Below are 21,617 nucleotides of genomic sequence, written 5' to 3'. Positions count from 1 at the left end.
TTTTCCTTCTTTCTCTGCTACCTGCCCACTTTCGCTGTCATGTACTAATGTTAGCCTGCCTGCACCTGCCCTCCCTCTGCTCTGAGCCGGTTTCTGTAGAAGCTGCAGAGTGGCTTGGAATTGCTGCATTGTTTTTGGTGGGTTTTTTTTTTCTGCTTTTGCCCTTAAGGGTAAGGCTGTTCTAACCCCAAGCTCCACCACTTTCACAACAAACCACTCCACTGCTTCTGTGTTAGGTCACCCTATTTATTGAAACACTTTACAGCTCAATGATTTGGTAGTTATACTCTTGTCTCACAATTTATGTGTCTTTGGATAGTTCCTACTTACACTGTAAATGGGCCACAATGGAAGAGCTTGAAAAGGATCCTCGCATTGCACAGAAGATCAAGCGATTTAGGAATAAACAAGCCCAAATGAAGCACATTTTTACTGAGGTGAAGCAATATTTACTAACTAATTTGACCATTGCTTTTCTTGCAGTATTAGTTACTGGGTTTACGTTTCTCAAAGTTGAAGTCCTGTGCAGATCTGTTGCTAAGTGTGCGCTGATTTGCAGTAAAACTAGTCCAGATTTCAGCCAAAGGAAACAAATTATCTACTAAGGTGTGAAGATCAAACTTTATTACAAACTGACAGCTTGTAAAAAAATGTGTGTCTTGGTAAGAATACCTATAAATAGCGAGGGCAAGAGAAGTATGCACACAATTCTTTCATTCCCTCTTCCTCCTCCTCCACAAAAGGGAAATTCCAAAAAAGACTTAAAATTTGAATGTAAAAAATAAAAACAAAGCTAAAAACATTAATAAATAAATTTATATAAACTTGAGAATTTCTAAGTATGCCAATTATAGCATAAAGAAGAGTTGATGGATTCGAACATTAAGCAAATCTGTAGTGTCTATACCTTAGAAAATATCTCCAGACAAATCTTAAAGTAAATGCATATATACATTATATGCACATACATATTTCTTAATTATATATTTGCACACATACATACATTAAGTAATACAGTAATACCAGTATGGGAATCTTCCTGTTTGTGTTTACACACAAGACAAATAGTTTTAATGGTAAGAAATGCTTATCATTAGCCATATAAAAAATGTACTCAATTTCTCTAGTAGTTAAAAAAATGCAGATTAAAATAGGAATCTTCCAGCTTTTACTTAACAATATTTAAAGGTTTCAAAAAGAAGTATTACCCATTGCTGGTGATGGTGTAGGGTAGAGACACTCATACATCACTGGGTAGAAACATAACCTAATATGACCTGTCAGAAGAGTGGTGTGGCAACAGACATGAAATGTCTCAAAATTTGCAAACCCTTTGCCCCAGCAATTCTAGTTTTATAATTTATTTTAAGAGAACCATCAAGTCTTTGTGCAAAGATTTAGCTATGATGAACAGTCATTTATATTGGTGAATAATTGAAGACATTAAATTAATAGACATTTGTTAAATTATGATATATCCCGTAGAATGTAGAAAATCTATGAAGCTAGTAAAAACGATATTGGAGAACAATTATTAATGACACAGAAAGAAGCTTTGTGTTATAAACTATTGTTAGTTGAAAATGTCAGGTTTTACAGTGCGGGACGGTTCCATTTTGGGGAGTGTACGAGAAAAGCATCATAGTAATGCAGAGAAAATGTTTTGAATATACATGACCATGGTGGCATTTTCTCTGGTTGATGGGATTGTGGTGATTTTTCTTTTTTTTAATTTTTCAATTTTATTCAGGTAACTTTTGAGGAAAAGAAGCAATAAAATTCTTAAAATGTAATCACAAGCACTAGACCTCAAGCATGCACTCAGATACCATCAAATTACAGTAAATTGCCACACATAGTTAACCAATTCATTATTCACATTGTGCTCCTATCCCTCAAGTAACAAAAAATTATTTTAGGAAAATGCCAGTAAGCATTCTTGTCCCAGTGTGGGATCCTTCCTCTTTAGCCTTAACGTTTGGCCCTACCTCTCTCTGTTTTAAAGCCAGTTTCCATGGCATTGCTCTCTGATAGAGAACTGGGGAAAGGGAGGGGATGACTAGGATTGGAAAGACCATCTTGAAACCCCATTGGATACTCTCCTCTGTTCTTGGAACATTTTATTCACACTTCTATTTTAACAAGTATTTGCCCTGTAGTAACTTGTTTACATGTCTGTTTCTTCCATTTTAAGCCCTGTGAGACAGACAGGAGCCATGACTTTCTCCTATTTCTATCCCTGGTGCTAGGCGCAGGGTTCAGGCCCCGGTAATTATTTGGCAGTCCCCAGGTAAGGGAGGAGGGCTGACTTCATGCCGTCCTCCTGCTCCAGACCTCTCAGCACTTCCTATTTTCTTGGAATAGAGTCCAAGTGCCTAATATGGCCCACAAAACCCAATGTCTCTGTTTTCTGATTTATTCCCGAGGGAGTGATTTTTCCTTGGTTAGAGTGGAAGCTGCATTGGAGTGTATAGAAGCAATGTAACAGAAGTTCCCACTCTTGTGGGAAGAAAAGGCTTTTGAGAAGATTGGAGAACATCCTGAAACTGAGGAGTAATAGTGGGGAGTAGTTCCCGTCGTGCTGCCTGGGTCTTACCCTGTTCAGCATTTTTAGTTATAACTTGGATAAATAGAACTCTTATGAGCTAATAACTTAGTTTTGAATAGAGCTTTGTATCCATCATCTCCAGCTGTTTGATGAGGTAGTCAGGGCACGTGTGAAAGAGGCTCAGCCTCGAGTGGCTGCAAGTTCCCACACTCCACAGGGGTGGAGTCCTTCTAACCAAAACCTGACTCCCGAAAACAGATCCAGCACTGGGAGAGTAAATGACAAACTCAAAATTCAAGTTCACCTGGACAGGCTAGGAAGAACAAAATATAAGGGCAATAGATAGATGTCATGCTATACAGTTGTATTTTTTTAATCTTCACAACTTTGGAGTAGGAAAAATGGATAGCAGTTCTAGGGAGAAAAGATACTGCCAATTTAACTGCAAGTTCACTGTTAGCCAAGAGTAGGGTTTGGCTTCTAAGTAGCACCAGTCCTAGACTGCACCGCTAGGCGGCCCGGCTGTGCCTTGCTCTGTTCTCTCCTAAGAGTTGATGCTCATCTGGGCACCAGAATTCAATGAGGGCCATTACAGAACATGAGGGCAACTGCAGGAGGACTGTAGCTGTGATAAAGGGGCAGAGGCATAGCCAAGTGGTTGTCAGCAAAGGTGGAAACTGGAGTCCATGGTGCCAGGAGCCTGGGCTCCAGAGCCAAACTATCAGGGTGAAGTTCGGCTCCCACCCCCACCAGAAACCCCACCACCACCACCACACACACACACAGCTGGGTGGCCTTGGGCCACTTGCATAAGCTCCTTCAGACTCGGTATCCTCATCTGTATAAAGCAGAACTTGGGACTATCAACCTACAGAATACCCGCGAAGATTAAATGACAGAGTTCACCGAAGTGCTTAGCATGGTGCCTGCCCCTTAGTCCCTATTCCAGAAGTGGTAGCCCTTTGCATCTTTAAGGGGTGTCAGGGAATATGGCAGCCGAAGAAGAACTGAGCACCTGGGATTATTTAATCCAGATGGGGAGGAGATCGTTTCAAGAGCCAGCACAGGAGAGAATCAACTTAGTTACTGGTGCTGCAGAGGAAACGGTTCACACCAGTGAGTCCAGTTACAGAAAGGCAATGAGGCTACAGTTCAGCAATAATAATGATAAAGATCATGCTGCTGCCACGAAGCAGACAGAGACAGTGGGTCAGGTCTTAGAGGGCAGTAAATTCCTAAACACGCAGTAATGGGAGCTGAGTAATGGAACCCACCTAAGGGTGGGTTTGCCAAGGATGCTGTAAAAAGTATTACTGCATTTATTTGAAAATGAAACCATATAGCCCTTAAAATGCCTTCAAGCCAAAGGGTTCCTACCAAGAACATTCTAGCATCCCTGCAGGAGGGCTTCTGGGTAAAAAATCCTGGGTAACGTTCCAGTTCACACAGGTCTGTGACCTCGGTCACATTGCATATTTAAACTCTCTGAGTCAGTTTCTTCACCTGTAAAATAATTATTGCACCTACTCCATAAAGTAGTTTTGAGACTTAAATGAGAACACTTAGCGTAATTCCGGACATACCTTACATATTTCTAAATGTTGCTTACTATTGTTTTGCAAGTATACCTTCTTTGAAGCATAATGTACATAAGGGTAAACAGATCCTAAGGGTTCAACTCAGTGAAGTTTTACAAGATAAACACACCTGTGTAACCACCACCTTGATGAGGAAATACAACGTTAGCAGGACCTCAGGAGCTCCGTTCATGCCACTTTCCAATTAGCTAATTGTTGCTGGTACTAAGAAAAAAACGAATTCTGAGTTTCCAGGAGTCATCCTAAGAGCAAAAGGCAGTAAGAAAGGAGGATCCCTGTGCTGGTCACTGTCATGATCAAGAGGAAAGTCCTACCTGGTGTTGATTCCTTTGACCCTAGTCATGGAGAGCAGGATTTGGGGACAGTGAAGAAATGTCTGTGAGGGGACTTTTATTCTCAAGCTAACCCTTTGATTTTGTGTTTTCTGGTGGGGCCAAGAGTAGGGGGTCCCTTAAAGATAAACACTTGGATGTTGGAACTGAGGGAAGGGAGCCACTTCTTCACTCTTCTCCTCTGTTTACATTAGCCTGATGAAGACTTGTTCAACCCAGACTATGTAGAAGTCGATCGCATCTTGGAGGTGGCCCACACCAAGGATGCAGAAACTGGAGAGGTGGGTGTTTTGCTGTTTAGAGTCTCCTAGTGCCTTCACTTCCTACCTTGTATTTTGCTTGTTTTGTTATCATGTGGTCTTTGTTTTCATGGCATTCATGTGTTGTGTTGTAGGGTGGGTTTTCAGAGGCCGGGCAGAGTAGGATTGAGTCCTTTAATCCAGTGGAAAGGACCTAAGTTTCTCCTATTTCCCACAGGAAGTGACACATTACCTGGTGAAGTGGTGCTCACTGCCTTACGAAGAGAGCACATGGGAGCTCGAGGAAGATGTGGATCCTGCAAAAGTAAAAGAATTTGAATCTCTCCAAGTTCTCCCTGAAATTAAGCACATGGTAATGTATCCATACCTCTGTTTGGCATCTGTTGTAACATGAAGCTTGAAATGTGGGCTTAGATTTTCTTGGTGTGTGACTGTTGTATGGAGTCAGTAAGATAGAAGGTGTAAGAAATGCCTGGCATGGGAAAGAAGCTCAGTAAGTTGTCATTATCTTCCTTGCTTCCTGTTACCTATTGCTCCATCAGCGATCTTTTTTCTTTGTTTTTATCCTTTACCTTTACTCAACTGAAATATCCTTAAGGGGTAGAACTGTCTTACCTATAGAGCCCTGGGACTTTACAGAGAAAAGATAGGCTTTCAATATCATTTTATTTAATCAGTTTGTTTTCCTGATTCTGGACTATTATCACCAAACTTCAGAAATGTCCCAGGGTACCTGACAAGTAGTTGTAGACTTAAGCAGGTGCAGGGAGAATGAAGCCAGTAAAGCTCACTGAGAGGGCCTCAGAGAGTGAACGAGATAAAACCAGAGAGCCAGAAAAGACTCACAGTTAATTAGTTGAAGTCTCAAGGACGGGAGTTACTTGGAATGTCCAAACAGTCTGCAGATAAAGTATCAGAAGAAAAGCACAGTAACCATCAGCTCAGCCCACGTGTCCATTTCACCAGTTTGACCAGCCCTCCAAGGCCGAAGATGGTCAAGGACTTCTCTGCCCTGCCAAAAACCCCATAAAAAGAAGCCTCACAGTAAGCAGTCTGTCTTTGTCTACCTAGACTCTGGCCTGCTCCTCCCTTGGAGTGCATTCAAATAAAACGTTCACTCTGCTTCACTTCTGTGTTTCTGCCTTTCAGTTCTTTGTTGGCGGTGGGGACAAGAACCATAGAGAGTAAACTCAACCCTTAAGAGAGGGTCAACTATTAAAAGGAGGTAGAATTGAGATAAATCCTGGTTAGGATGTGACTCACTTGAAGAGGATTCGAGTTGTTAAAGATTATGGGTATAGACTGGAATGATAAGTTTCTATTCAGAGTCGCCAACTTTATATGAAAAACTCTCATCCAGTTCTTTATTAGTATTATTGGTTGCTTTTACATCACTGGAAAGTTAGGACTCAGAAGACAAGACCTTAACATTGAACTTAAATCTCTGTCAGTACTTGGAAAAACAGTGTTTTGTTTTGTTTTCGGTTTTTTGTTTGGCATAGAAAGTATATAGACATATCTTGAGATGCAGAACTGTGATTAGAAACCTACATAGTTACAGGGTGTTTTGTCTACATGATTGATTAATGCCTTTCTCTTTCAACCCTCTCCTACAACCATTGTCTGTTTTCAGTTCAGTTTGCCAGTCATGTATTTATTAAGCATCTGCTGTAGGTTTGACTCTTGTGAGAAGTGTAACAAGAAAGGAGGACAGGTCCTGTCCCTAGGAGCTCACAGACCGGTGGAAGGGTCGTGTGTACATGGACACGTTTGGTGTTGGGCCGACTGGAATGTGTGGTACAGGCAGAGACACAAAAAAGTGTGGGAGCAGAGAGCAGAGAGAATTTCATTCTGTAGCTAATTGTAATTTATATCTAGAAGTAGTCACAGTTCTCACTCTCTCAGCCTGAGTCCCACTTCTTTCCTCAGACTGACTGCATGTATTTGGCAAGAACAGGAATTCTCAAGTGTACTCAAGCAATTTCACTTTCCCTTGCTTCTTTGTGGCTGCCGCCCTCCTCATCTCTCAGCGAGCGGTGGTATCATTTCACACAGCTTTTTGTTTCTGATACATTTGTTCTCTCATTTAAAATGTACATTTTGGAATATTAAGTCAAAAATTTTTCATTTGAGTGGTAGCTAAAAATACAATTAAAGCTGCTTTTTATATGTTTAGTAAAGGGCTGGCTCCAAATGGTACTTTACCTGAATATTTTCTTTTTTTTTTAAGAGATCTCATTCAGGGGTTGATGTTTAGAGATGACCTTACCAGTCCAATGAATAGGACAGTCTGTACCTAAAAGTTTTTTGGTAAAAATTGTCTACTTATAAGTAAAATAGGGAATTTTGAGAAAGCTAGAAATAAGACTGTCAGTAATGTGCAAAGAGAGAAGCAGTCTTTTAATTAGGTAAGACCCACCTTGGAGCCTCCAAGAATTAGTCCTCTTCTTTTGAATTTAACTAAGTAGCCTGAAGATTATGGAACCCTGGGATAAGTTGTTCCCTGTAGTCCATACCACTTAGGAGCCAAGCTGACTAGGTACCAGAAACTTCTGGCTGACTTCAGATCTATGCTTAGATGGCTGAAATTTCTGTCCAGTGGGCAATGTTAGACTAAAGCCTTCAGCACTGGGCAGAGAGGGAGAATCCAGAGGCGTAACTGGCTTAGAGAGCAATGCCTCCATGTTTGAAGTGCTGCTAAGGCAGCAAAAGAAAACACCACAGTGGAATTCTATCCTTCAACACCTAGAATCCTGAGAGGAAGCCACATATGTCTAGAGATGGGGAACATTCCAGAAAGTCTACCCATGTATCTAGTACCGAAGAGGAGAATGTCCAGTTGAATGAGTTGCATGGACTTTGAGGATCGAGTCTGAATGGCTACTGTCAGTGAAGAAGAATGTCATTTCTTTATGGAACAGAGCAGGAGAGTTTATATAAGAATATCTTTGCTTTAAAGCTATTTCTTCAAATAAGTTTTTTGACAAATTTTTTTCTTTATTGTCAAAAGCACTTACACATATGTGCTGGTAATAATATTCAACAATGTCCTGTTCTAAAAGGCTTAGCCTATCTATAACCATAGTAATTTTGTATGTAAGTTGTAATGTGTATTTTTCTGAAAGACCATGGACAGCTTACACTTATCTCCAAATATTGGTGATATAATTGGGGGTGCTTTATTAAATTTCACAGGCAAATAGCTTAGTATTAGTTAATAACATATTTCAGGTGCAAACTTTATTGTAGTTATCCCAAAGTAGAACTACCAAAGTAAACTGCTATTTAGAGAAGCTACAGTCTCAAAATGCTCATTTGTAACTTTAGGCATAACTAGGAATTTTTACTTTTAAGACCCTGAAGTGTTGATTTAGGAGCTCAGTTTGTCTATAAGCAAAAAAACCAACTCTATGTCCAAGTAATGTAAAATGTAAATAAACAAAATTTTGGATGGGAAGGCTCAACACCTAAAGATTTAAATTTTCCCCAGATTAATTCCACTGGGATTTTAAGAGAACTTAACATATTGATTCTAAAATTATACAGAATAGTAAGTAGAAGAATAGCCAAGACATTTTGAAAAACAGTTCTCCACTAGACATAAAATTGTAATGATTAAAATGATGGTTTTATTGCAGTAACAGTCCAGAGAACAGAATTAAAACTCTAGACATAACTCTCTGGATATACTGGAACTTAATATTATTGTAAATATGGCATTTCTAATCAGTAGAGAATGACTGATTAGAAATTGGTGTCTTTTATGGAAAAGTAAAGTAATAAGGCTGCTATTATGTTTATGAGGAGTTTAACGAATTTGCGGTTTTGATTATGTGGGCTTTTTGCCTTATGTACTGACTAATCAACAAAATATGTGACCCACTCTATGTCTCCTGAGCTGGTACCACAAGTACAGAGAAGTAACAAAAAGAAATGCCATTGACAGAAACCAAAAAACCTGACTAATACAAGCACCCAGTGTAGTTTAACATGTAAATGGAAGTAACATCTAGGGGTCTAAGTAAAACAACAGAACACTTACAAGGTGGGTCTGTTTTCTTTTCTTCATTAATTACTTGCAAATTTTATTGAGGAGTTGTTAGTTTAATCTAGTGAAATCTAGAAAATACAGGGCCTGCACTTTAGTCAGAAGATAGTAGCTTAGTTTGAGGCTAAACTGCAGTGTTTGGCTTCTGTGTTTTGAAGGACAGTGTTTTGAGAATTTCCACCTTCCCTGTTACTCTCCTGTGTCCTCTTCTGTGTTATGCTCCTGAAACGTCATTCTTCACATATTGTGCTCTCTGCTTTCCTCCACTAGGAGCGGCCTGCCTCAGACTCTTGGCAGAAACTCGAGAAGTCTCGAGAGTACAAGAACAGTAATCAGCTCCGGGAGTACCAGCTGGAGGGAATGAACTGGCTTCTTTTTAACTGGTATAACAGGTGAGGGGCCAGAATCAGTCCTGTCTCCATGGGTGAAAACAAGTGTTTGTGTGGAGAGGTAGATTGTGGCCCTGGCCTGCTTAGAGCAACAGCAGCAGTGATGAGCAAGGGCCACATGGTGATCTTTGCGCATTAGGCATACCTAAGACTTCATTCTTTTTCTTTTTTAATTAAGGAATCACTGATATGCAATCTTATGAAGGTTTCACGTGAGCAACATCATGGTCACAACATTCACCCTTATTATCAAGTCCCCCCCACATGCCATTGCAGTCACCGTCCATCAGCGTAATAAGATGCCACAGAGTCACTACTTGCTAAGACTTCACTCTTAACATCAGGTGTTTCTCCATCCAAAAGGAATAATGTTTGACATCATTGACTTTGCCTTTTTTTTTTCTTTTTTGCCCAAAGGTTAGGTTCAACCAAGATGAAAAAAAACCAAAAGGATCCCTAAAAGTTGTTTCCTATCTATAAGTCTTCAGAAAAAAAAAAAAAAGGGCTCTAAAGGGGATTGAATCTGCTTTCTAGCCCAGCTCCGCTATTTGTTGTGAGCTGTGGATGTTCTGGACTAATACTGCACTGCTCGGTTTTGGACTCTGTGCTTTAGTTCCTATCAGAGTCTAGACGAAAGAGATGAAATCTGACCAAGATGGGTTGAGATTGAGAATGTATCCCCCTAATGTGGGTTTTAAAGACAGCATGTAGTCATGGAAAGCACACCTGGGTTCTGCTATGGTCTCTGCCATGGTCACGTCCCAGCCCAGAGCACAGCTCACTCGCCCTTTTCAGATCTCGGGTTGCCCGTCCGTGTAGGGAGGGACCACCCCCTACCCCCAAGTGTCACAGTTCTGTGCCGTCTGTGATTCTGGATTACCCAAAGAAACCAATGTTTTTATTTTTTACTGTAATAGGGAAGATAGGGAATTATTATATGCATTAAAGTTTGACCTTTGGTAACACAAATGATAGAATCACATAACTTACCTTTTTATTTTTGCCTTGGCATGAAGTTTGTCAGGTATAGAGATTGGCTTAGGTTTGAGGCATATTTTTTTTCATTGTCTTACTATTATTTTAATTTTCAGTATTTTTAGTTTGTGCCTAAACAGGACTATTTCATGTATTTTCTCACAAGTTGCTGTAGTTCCTGGAAGTAGTTTGGAAGTAGGCAGTGTGTGGCTAATAATAACGGCAACTCACTGCAGGTGCCTCTCTGGAAAATGTAATAGGCGATCACTGACAGCCCTGTGGGTCAGCGTTGCTTCTGAAGCTTCTTTTTGGTTGTGACCAGCCTCTGCCTCTTTCCTGTATTGATGAGGGTTATGTCTTTCTTACTCACCACAGAAAAAACTGTATTCTGGCTGATGAGATGGGCCTGGGGAAAACCATCCAGTCCATCACATTCCTTTCAGAAATCTTCCTCAGGGGACTCCACGGCCCTTTCCTCATCATCGCCCCGCTGTCCACCATCACTAACTGGGAGCGGGAGTTCCGGACTTGGACAGAGATGAACGCCATTGTCTACCACGGCAGCCAGATCAGCAGGCAGATGATCCAGCAGTATGAAATGGTGTACAGAGATGCACAGGTGGGCCTTATGTGAATCACAAGGGCCCAGCAACAGTCTCGTGTTATACTTTACAACAGCCCTGCTGTCATTTGTCTTCAGGAGTTTTAATGCCCTGCATCTTGGGTGTTGATTTACTTGCTAGAGTTTTATGTTTATTGAGGCAGATTTCTTTCTCTTCCCGAATAGTTTTAATTTATGATAAAACACAATGGTAGGGTATGCTTTCTGTTCTAGATATGCCAGAGACTCTTTTTAGGACACTGAAAGCCTGGCTTCTTGATTGGCTCTTGAAGTTGCTTTTACCTGCACATTTTATCTGAATTGTTATGTGCTCAGTGAAGAAAGTGAGCAGAATTAGTATACAGAGGATAGCTTTCCAGCCAGGGAGTTGGGAGAGGACGTTTACAGATTTGACAGGGAAAAATAAAGGATTCAAATTTTTTAAAACAACAATTTTTTTAAGTTTTTTTTTTAAGTATAATCACTTTGTTTTGTATGCTTATATGCTTGTCCTGGGTACTGAATTTTATAATTAAGCAGTGCTCTCCGTAGGGGTTTCCTAGACAGCGGGAGACACAAGGAAGAAATTTCAGATAGGCTCTAACATCACACAGCTCTGCTCTCTTTAAATGTGATGGCAGCACTGAAATGGCACCAAGACAAAGATGTGTCCTTCGTGGTAGCACTTGTTCCAGGGGAATCAGGATCATTACTTTGAGTCTGTGCTAGAATCCAAGTTACAGTGTGAAGCTAATTAAATCTGAAAAGTAGCAAAGAAGGTTTCCTTGGGTATTCAATCTGTGCACGGTTTAGAGTGACTTCTGGCTAGGGATGTGTAAATCAACCTTCATCTGCTTTCTTGAAAAGGTTCCTTGCCCTGCCTTCTGTAGAGCTCATCTGTCTCACCCTTCTGAGAACTTGTGTTCTCTTGCTTCTGTTTCATTGATGTAATGAGGGCTGGCTCTTGTCTAGATGGTTGGTTCATTGTTACGTTCTCTCTTTTCTCAAATAAGGGAAAACAGTGCTTACTGGCTTCTCACACGGGCGCCAGCATTTATGGCGCTGCTTCCTCTGACCCGGCTAGTAACCCCTCCAGACTCAGTAGCTGTGGCCTAAAGCTTTGTGTTCGGTTGTGTCATCCTCAGGGAAATCCCCTTTCAGGCGTCTTCAAGTTCCACGTGGTCATCACCACATTTGAGATGATCCTGGCAGACTGCCCAGAGCTGAAGAAGATTCACTGGAGCTGTGTGATCATCGATGAAGCCCACAGATTGAAGAACAGGAACTGCAAACTTCTGGAGGGACTAAAGCTCATGGCCCTGGTGAGAGTCAAGTTAGCCAGATCCTCATGCAAACACAGGTTCCTTCCATTCACGACGAGGAGGCATTTTTTAGCCATTCTACATGTCACTCACTTCTGCTTAGTCTGTTTATTCAAGGTCTTCTTTTTGCCCTCCATAGCTGGGATAGTGTAGGAACCAAATGTTTTTGTTAAGAACTGGGTAAACAATTTGACCTTTGCCCCAGATTGATTCCCAAAGTGGGTACCCAGGGGAATAAATACCATGAAATCTGTGACCTGGAAATGTAAGGTATTTTGGGCTTGTTTCTAGGCCCTTGAATGATCTGGAACCAAAGATGATAGCCTTTTAACATTACCACCTTGACACAATGCCCAGAATGTGGTGGATCGGCACTCAATAATATTGATTGAATGAATGATTGAATGGTTGCTTTGATTAGCATGAAATCGCTGCTGGAATCAGTGATGTGAAAGGAAAACCTATCAGTCTGTTCACTGTACTCATGAAATGTTGGCACCTATCTTTTCACAAAAGCAAAACAGAATTGCCCCATATTGAGCACAGAATGCCCTGGCTTAATTTTCCCACTCAGACATGTTTGGTGGCTCAAACCCTATTCCTTATGTGCTGTTAATCTGTGCAGGAACACAAAGTACTTCTCACAGGGACGCCCTTGCAGAACTCTGTGGAGGAGCTCTTCAGTTTGCTGAATTTCCTGGAGCCATCACAGTTTCCTTCAGAGACTGCTTTTTTGGAGGAGTTTGGAGATCTGAAAACAGAAGAACAGGTAAATAGGGGCCTGATGGATTGAGGAGACAATGTGATGGTCACCTTCACTGGCAAGGGAAGAACAAGTCACTGTGGGGACAGGAGTCAGCAAGTTCTCAGATTCCTGGTGAAATGAAACTAACTGGTTTATGTTGAGAAGGGTAAGCTGATTATTAGTCCTTCTTGCTCCACAAGAAAAACGAATCAACATCCAAAATACCTTATGCTAGCATATCAGGCTCTTGCCCTCACTGACCTCACTGTAAGTTCAGTGGTTTTGCTCATAGCTCTGGCCTCAGGAGCATGGTGCTTTCTTCTGCTTCCCTCATCCTTCCTCTTTCCTCCTGCATAATCGGCAGCATGTTCCCAGGCTCATCTTCTTGAGTGAAACAGAATAGACCAGTAGTATATAGTTTGGAGAAGAAGGTAGTCATACCTAGTAAGTCTAGTTTTGTTCAAATCAACTAAATTTCTTCAGTTTTCAAAAACCTAGTCCTAAGTATGGTCTGTTGGACTCAAAGCTGATTCAAAACAACCAATATTAATAAATATCTATCTACTGTGGGTAGAAATCTCTGCTATGGATGACAAAAATATGCCAAATATATTTAAATGCCTTAAGAGGAACAGGTACAGAATTTGGGAATTTAAAGGAGGGAAAGGACACATCTCTTTGGGAATCAGGAAAGAGTACCATTTGAAAATGGACTTTGAAGAGTAGGTATTGTTTCAACAGCACAGGGGGAATATCCCCAGCATAATAAGCCCTTGAATTTATTCAGCTGTAGGGAGCCATCTGGCTGAGCTGGAAACAGAGTATATGAATTGTACAATATGAGGCCAAAGGGGTTTAGGGTTATACTGCGGGAAGACCTTGAAAGACAGGTTAAAGAATTTGGTAGGTGTTAGAGAAGCAGTGCAAGGCTTTGATTGCAGGAATGACATGATTAGTTCTGCTAAATTAATCTAGCAATGGTGGGAGAGTGGATCGGGGTTGAGAATGTGGGGACTGAGGAGGTTTGGGAATTTCACTAGCAGATGTCAAGAGTACACTCTGTGGTTCCAGTCTGTTTCTACTTCGGCAGCAAGTCAAACTGAGAGCAATGAATACTCAAACTTAATTCCACTTCTCTGTATTTGTAGTATCTGCTGACCCTGCAAAACCCAGCTCCAACACTCTCTCCATTTTTGGACCATTTAGAAATGCATCCTCTTCTCCCATTGCACTTATTTTGCGGTATGCATTTTTTCTTCTTCCTAGAGAATGACCTCCTTGAGGACAAGGCCCACATCTTCTCCAAACTTGTGTTTGTTGTATTGACCAGCACAGTGTCTGGCATGTAGTATACTCTAAATGATTCAAGGTATGAACCAAGTGAAGGGCAAAAGCTGAACCCAGCATGTGGCCGATTGGCATTTGTCCCTGTCTTTAGCAATGACCCCGCTGTGTCTTTTCTTTTTGGACTCTTATATAGTAATTCCTTATCCATTTGGGGGATTAGATTCCTAAGTGCCATGGTTGGTAAAACCAAGATTTAAGATTGGGGTTAATTGGTGGTATCAAATGTTCAAATGTCTACATTTTAAAACACAGTAAATAAGTGTTCTAAAAAGTATCTGTTTCTAAAGTAAATATTTAAAACCTGCTCCAGTAAATAACTCTCCTAAAACCACTTCTGGTTAACCACTCTATTTCTTCAGGAAGCACTGCCACAGCACACAGCTTACTCATGCAGAATCTACCCTTTTAAAAATTTTTTCAAACGGCCCTTTGTGACTTGAAATTTGGTCTTTTGCTCTTGATTTTCCTTTAATTTTATGTTCTCACCAGGATTAATCTTATTGAGACCATGTATTAGCTCAGTGTTAACTCAGGTGCCTTGACTTTGAGTCCCTTTTCTGTTTCTGTCTCCTTGGGAGAGGGAGCAAGTCACCTTTCTGTGCAGTTGAGTGAGCAGAGATCTGTTATCCAGGCTTGGGCTGGTAGGAGACAAGCAGAAAAATCATTGCAAAGAATACTATTAGGCTTAAAGCGGCCCTGATGTGACAGCGTGCCTGATGGAATGGGAGCTGTCAGTACAGCATTAACTCTACACACTGCCACCCCCAAACCTGTTGGCAGCTGTTGTTACACAGAAGGTATGGGAAGAATCCGTTTCCAGATTACCTTTACTTCTTTTTTTTTAATTGAGATAAAATGACAAAATATTTTATTATTTTGAGGTATACAGTATAATGGTTTAATATATGTATATATTATGAAATGATCACTGTAAGTTCAGCATCCATCACCACACATAGTTAAAAGTTTTCTTTTTCTTGTGGTGGGAACTTTTAAGATCTTAGTCTCTTAGCAACTTTCAAATATATACTAGAATATTATTAACTATAGTCAGCATGCTATGCATTACATCCCTAGGACTTATTTTTTATAACTAGAAGTTTGTACCTTTGATCACCTCACTCATTTTGCCCATCCCCGGATTGCCTCTACTTCTGCCTTTCTTCTTGTAGCATCTAAGTCTTCCCTTTGTAGTATATCACTGTACCTCCTAACGTGGCTTAAAAGATTCCTCAGATAATTGCTGCACAAGTGTACCTGTTGGGGGAAGGGGGCGGGGGGTTATTCTCCATCCTAGAGAAATACACTGTTTTTTGTATCTTTCTCCCTTTATATCTTATAAGGTTGCCACCAAGGTTCTCAGTAATTACTTGCAAATTAAAACCAGATCCCTTTTTTCCTTTTAGTCCTGTTATAAACTCCCCATGTTCAGGGATCTGTCGTGATCTTCCATTTAGTGCCACAGGACTGATTAGATGCTCCACAGATTATAGTGAAGGTTGGAACACCCCAGTAATCATTCATCGGGATTGGGCCAAGTGAACAGGTCTCTTTTCTCTGGACAGGTAAAGAAACTGCAGTCTATCCTAAAACCAATGATGCTTCGGCGGCTGAAAGATGATGTGGAAAAAAACCTTGCTCCCAAACAAGAGACGATCATTGAAGTAGAGTTGACCAATATCCAGAAAAAGTACTACCGTGCCATCTTAGAGAAGAACTTTTCCTTCTTGACCAAGGGTGCAAACCAACACAACATGCCAAATCTCATCAACACTATGATGGAGCTGAGAAAGTGCTGTAACCATCCTTACCTGATCAACGGTGAGTGGGGAAGCAGGAAGCCCTGGGACCTGCCGCCAGCCTCTGCCAGAGCTGGTGATAACCCATGGTCTTGTGTATTGAGTTCTCATAGTGCCAGAGTGTGTGAATTCTCCCCTTTTTACAGGTTAGTATTAAACTGGGGTTCAGAGAGGTTGATAGGTCTGTCTGCCTTAAGCAGTCTAGCAGTGAGTCACAGAGCCACAGCTTGAACCTCCTGTATGTCAGAAGATGGAATATCACTCATAGGTCTGCTCGCCTTTATTTGTGGCCTAGCCCACACTTTCCACTTTGGGGTGGAGAACTGTGTAACTTGGTTGAGTAGATGATCATGCTATAATGAGATTAAGACTCTGGGCAGATGAATTAACAGTTAACTACTAAGTAGAGATGTTGAAGCTTTCTTTTTTCACAATAAAACTTACTGATAAATGTTTTGGATTTGCTTACAGCTAGTATTTGTGAGATCTTTTGTCAACTCACCATGAAGATTTCTTAACCTGCATGAGTCGGCTGAGGACTTGTTATCTGCAGTCCCTTCTGTACTTGGTGCGATGCCCTGGGAAAGCAAGGCACCTGTGTTCTCTGCCAGGTGGTCCTACTGCCACTGAAGCCCTCTGCTGAGGGCACAGACCAGGGATGCACATACAGCATTGCCTCCCTGGACTGTTGGACCAAGATCTAATAGTTGGCCTCATTATTTTTAGAATCTGTAAAACAGATAATAGGTTTTACCCTTACAGTTTGTTCAAGGAATAGTTTTGTTCCATTCCTTTCCAGGGGCAGAGGAGAAAATTCTGGAGGATTTTCGAAAAACTCACAGCCCTGAAGCCCCCGACTTTCAGCTGCAGGCCATGATTCAGGCAGCAGGGAAGCTGGTGCTGATTGATAAACTGCTCCCTAAGCTGATTGCAGGTGGCCACAAAGTACTCATCTTCTCCCAGATGGTGCGCTGTCTGGATATCCTAGAAGATTACCTCATCCAAAGAAGGTGAGATTTATGTCCAAGTTGTGCCTCAAACACTGCAGGCAGTTCCTTTTCTTTGCTACCTTTTGATCCATTCAGAATTTATGCTTTAATGACATTCAGCCATTCAGAAGTGGAGAAATGGAATCTTCTCTTACAGATTGGCTAAAATAAAGTTAAATTTTAAGACCAGGTATACCCGACCTTATGTAGATTGAGTTCATAGCTTATAATGTGGAGCCCTTGCTTTGCTAAAAAAAGAGATTCTACATGTTTGTTTATTTTCTCTTTAGTTGGAAGAAATTCAAATAGCATTAGAGAAGGTTAAGAAAATAATGTATTTTTTTTTTTTTTTTGCTTTTTTCTGCTTAATGATGAGAGAAATACATCCTGCAAAGTACCACTATTACCAAGTTTCTAAAAGAACATAAGCTGACACTCACAGAAAAAGAATCGGGGGATATTTTATGTCCTTTTTCAGTAAACCCTCTAAGGTTTTATGATAATGCTAGCCATGGCATCCCAGTTATTTTCTTGTTTGTATTCCTGGAATTCCTTGAAACTAAATTCCATTACTTATGTAGGTGAAAAAGCTATGAGGTGATGTGAGTTATCTGAATTTTGTGTGGGCATTGCATTTGTTACATAATAAACTATACATTTCCAGTCATTGGGAAACATCAGTGATCTGAAGGTGACTAATGGATTTTTTAAAAATTTACTCTTAATGATAAAAAACTTCTCAAGATGATAGAAACCATTAGCTGAGGCATTGCTAAGTTTAAGGAAATCTTTGTTTTCATTTAGTAAAACTATAGCAAATCTTAGTTGTCTTAAATATTCTTAACCTTGAAGATTCTGTTTGCCCATCTAATATGTAATTTATAGAAAGTGTTTAAGGAAATGACAGATTTAACTATGGGATTTGTTGACATTTGCTGTTGCATAAATAATTCTCTAAAATTGGATCAGGCAAAAGAATTTCTAGAGAACCCTATAGTAGAGATTTTTATGTAAAGAATCCTTGAAACTTGTATTTTTTTTCCTTTGAGGAAATTGTAATGAATAAATCAAAACTAGTAAAACACTTTCATATCTTATAAATTCACTAGAATAGGAACCCATTGCCAGAACACTTGCTTCTTATATTATCTTAGTCTTCAGAATATGTGCAACTACTAGGTTGCAGTTTTTTTAAAGAACCGTCAAAATGAGTAACTGTGTAAGTAACAGACTTTTGCCAAGTTCAGATATCTTTATTTAGATCTCTTTTATGCTAATTTTACTTAACATTTATTGCTCATTTTATTTCCAAATTACTTAAGAAATATAGTTTCTCTTGAAAATATGGCCACGTATAACACCACCACCTGCTCAGAGCCCCCATACACGCTTGGGCATTTATTTTTTCAGTCTTTTTTTCTATGTGTATACATATGTTTAGTTTTGTTATTTATATGTTTGAATTGGGATCATATATTCTGTGTTCTACTTTGTAACTCACCTTTTTAATACAGCATGAAATTTTTGCTTTATTTTTCTACAATGTAATTTTGATGATCTGTATGATATTCTGTCTTAAGGTTGTTTCCAATTTTTCAGCATTTTAAGGAGCTCTATGAATATCCCTTTACAGTCATTGTGAATGTTTCCAGTTATTTCCTTAGGATAAATTTCAATATACATTTTAAAAAAACACTTAATACATATTTCCAAAACACCATCTAGAAAGGTATTTTTACTTACATGCTTTTCAACACTCTATGAGAATGCTTTTTTCCCCCTATATACTGATCAAAACTGTTTCTGCCTCTTAATCTTAGCTAATTCAGTAAACCAAAATTATGGTCTTGTGTTTTAATTAGTTATTTCTGTGATCATTGAGGGTGAAGATTTTTCATATATATTAGCTATTTATATTTCTTCTTTTGTGAATTGATTATTCATGTTTTTTCTCTGTTTTCTGTTGCTCTTTGCCTTTTTGTTTACTAATTTATAAGAATTATTTGTTTACTTAACAATATGGTAGAAATACTCCTCCAGTGTTGTTTTTCACTTTTTGTTTATGGGTATGGGTTTTTGTTTATTTGATTTATTTTTTTTAATTTCTTAATTTTATAATGGTCAAATTTTAAACAGCTTTAAATAAACTTAAATGCATATTTTTGCTTAAATTTAAGCTTAAATGCTTAAATTAATATGCTTAAAAAGCTTTCCCTACCTCTCAGCCATACAATCATATAAATATTCTAAAATATTTTCTTTTCATTTTTTTTATGGTTTCTTTACCCCAGCTGCATCCAGCAGGGTTCTTCTGGTGTTAATATCATCATGACTTTCCTCCTTTTAATTTAGCTTTTATTTTCATCAGAGTTACATGTGCACATAATTTAAAGGGCCAGATTTTATTCTGTTAGACTTATGAAAACTTTAATTATCCTAATTCACATCTTCCACCCCTACTAAGTTTTCCCAGCCCTGGAAACAGTTATTTTAAACTCTTCATTCTTTAGTATTTATAGCTAATCTCTAAATGTTAGTAGTTAAAATTTCTTGATTTTTTTTTTTCAGTTTTAGGTGTTATCTGTTCTCACTATGGAAGATGAGTGTTTATCTTCTTTTACGGTCCCTCGTGATTACTACATATGCAATTTACTATCCTCCCATCTTCCCAATATGCCATGTACTTTTTTTTGTGTGGGATCCACTGAACTGGATACTATATAGGTCTTTTTTACCTGAACTAAGTTCCTTTAGTTCTGGGGAATTTTCTTGTGTTTTATCTTTTTTTTCTTTCTGTTTTGTTTTCTTTTTGTGGAACCCCCATTATTCATATGTCCAACCATCTGGACTGATTACCTAATTTTGTTTTTTCTCTTCTCTCCGTCTCATTATATTTTGCTATAACTTCTGATAGAGTTCATTTACCTTTATCTTCCAACTTTAACCCCTGGGTTTTTATTTTATAATTATATTTTTAATTTCCTAGAACATTTTTTTCTTTTGTAATCGTTCAGTCTTCAGAGTATTCATCCCATTCTTTCACAGGTATGGTAACGTGTGCTTTTGTCTTTCTGAGATTATTCATGATAGAAATTTTTTAAATCCTTCCTACAGTATCTTATTTTCTGTAAGTCAAATTTTTTCCTTTTTTTTGTTGATTTCTCTGTCTTTTGAATTCTGGGCTGGCTTTTTTTTTTTTTTTTTCTTTAAGCACTTTGAAGTGATTTTCCACTGTGCTCTGGCCCTGTTGGGGGTTTCTGATGAGAAGGTCTGCAGTCTTTTGAGTTGCTGCTGCCCTGTGTGTAAAGTGTTATTTTACTCTGACTAATAAGATTTTCTTTTAATTTCTGATTTTCAATGGCTTAACTGTGATGTGTGGAATTCATCCTGAGCAGAGTTCACTAAGCTGCTTAAATCTGTAAATGTATAACTTTCATCAAATTTGGGAGACTTTTGGTCACTATTTCTTCCATTTCTTTTTCCTTTTGATCCATTCTTTTATTTCTTTGTGAGACTCCAGTTATCAGATATATGTTCCATCTTTTGATATTGTGCCACAGACCCATAGGCTCTGTTCTTTTTTTTTCCCCACAAATTTTTTTTTTAATCTGTCTTCAACTTCTCTGATTCTTTTCTCTGTCTTTTCCATCATGCTTAATTAAGCCCATCCAATGCTTTGTTTTAGAGATTTTATTTTAGTTCTAAGATTTCCATTTGATTCATAGTGATGTTTCTCTCCTGTGATGTGCAATATTTTCACTCATTGCTTACATTCTTTTACTTCATTGAGCATAATTACAATAGCTGTTTAAAGTGTTGTTAATTATAATATTTTAGGTTTGACATCTGTTGATTATCTTTTTCTCTTGAGAATGGGTCATTTTCCTCTTTATATGTTACATAATTTTAGGTTTTTCCTCACACATTGTGAATAATTTGTTGTGGAGATTCAGGATTCTGTTGTATTGCTATGAAGATGCTGGTGTTTTTGTTTGAAGCATTTAACTAGGTGAGACTCCAAATGCACCTTCTGGCAATGGGTCTCATAGGCAGCACTCCAGTCTCTGTGCAGACTACTGTTAGCCTTCTTCCTGCATGAGAGTCAGAGGTCAGCTGGAGACTTGCATAGAGTTTATACCCAGAGTTTGGGATTTGCCACTCTGTCTCTCTATTTTCTGAAGATTCTCTCTCACCCTCTGGAGTCCTGGTTGCCCCAGACTCCTTCTCCTGGTGCCTCTGGTCAGAAACACAGCGACTTTTTATCAAACTTGTAGCCGGCCTGTACCTCTGCCGCCATAACTGCAGCTTCCCCTCTGGCCAAAGCACAAGTTTCTGCTCCTCTCTGAAATCTGCCCGCTGTCCTTAACTCTGGAGCGCCTTCAGAGACGTTGTTCCATTCACTTAGTTTTTGTTGCTTCATGTTTTGTCCAGATTCTGTGGTGGTGGTTTGCTGGAGGGTTGGGTTTGTTAAGGCCTTGCCCCTCCACACCAGAAGCAGAGCCTGTGTTTCGGGTCAGAGGCTGTCTTCCATGTCCGGTCTGAGCTGTCAGATGTGGCACCATCAAGGTGACTAGATGCTCTGGGTATATGGCTAGACTTGCCTCTGGGCTTCACTCGCCATGTGTGGACACTGTCCATATAGCTGGGCTGTTTCATTGTGTAAC

General features: G+C 39.5%; 1 protein-coding gene across 3 annotated transcripts in view; it reads left to right on the top strand.

Annotated features, from left to right (window-relative positions):
- CHD6 (chromodomain helicase DNA binding protein 6) overlaps positions 1 to 21,617 on the top strand; it is a 191,231-nt gene that overhangs the window by 98,191 nt on the left and 71,423 nt on the right. For all 3 annotated transcript variants that reach the window (XM_036902261.2, XM_036902264.2, XM_057503003.1), the window contains exons 8-16: positions 320 to 437; positions 4,673 to 4,759; positions 4,956 to 5,090; positions 9,057 to 9,178; positions 10,526 to 10,769; positions 11,897 to 12,073; positions 12,699 to 12,842; positions 15,731 to 15,986; positions 16,764 to 16,974. In XM_036902261.2, the coding sequence (XP_036758156.2) occupies positions 320 to 437; positions 4,673 to 4,759; positions 4,956 to 5,090; positions 9,057 to 9,178; positions 10,526 to 10,769; positions 11,897 to 12,073; positions 12,699 to 12,842; positions 15,731 to 15,986; positions 16,764 to 16,974 (1,494 nt within the window). The remainder of the gene's footprint in view (positions 1 to 319; positions 438 to 4,672; positions 4,760 to 4,955; positions 5,091 to 9,056; positions 9,179 to 10,525; positions 10,770 to 11,896; positions 12,074 to 12,698; positions 12,843 to 15,730; positions 15,987 to 16,763; positions 16,975 to 21,617) is intronic.

Source organism: Manis pentadactyla, chromosome 5 (assembly GCF_030020395.1).
Source record: "Manis pentadactyla isolate mManPen7 chromosome 5, mManPen7.hap1, whole genome shotgun sequence".
NCBI classification, from domain to species: Eukaryota; Metazoa; Chordata; class Mammalia; order Pholidota; family Manidae; genus Manis; species Manis pentadactyla.
Note: the sequence above shows the minus strand (reverse complement) of the source record. Positions and strands in the feature narration are given on the sequence as shown.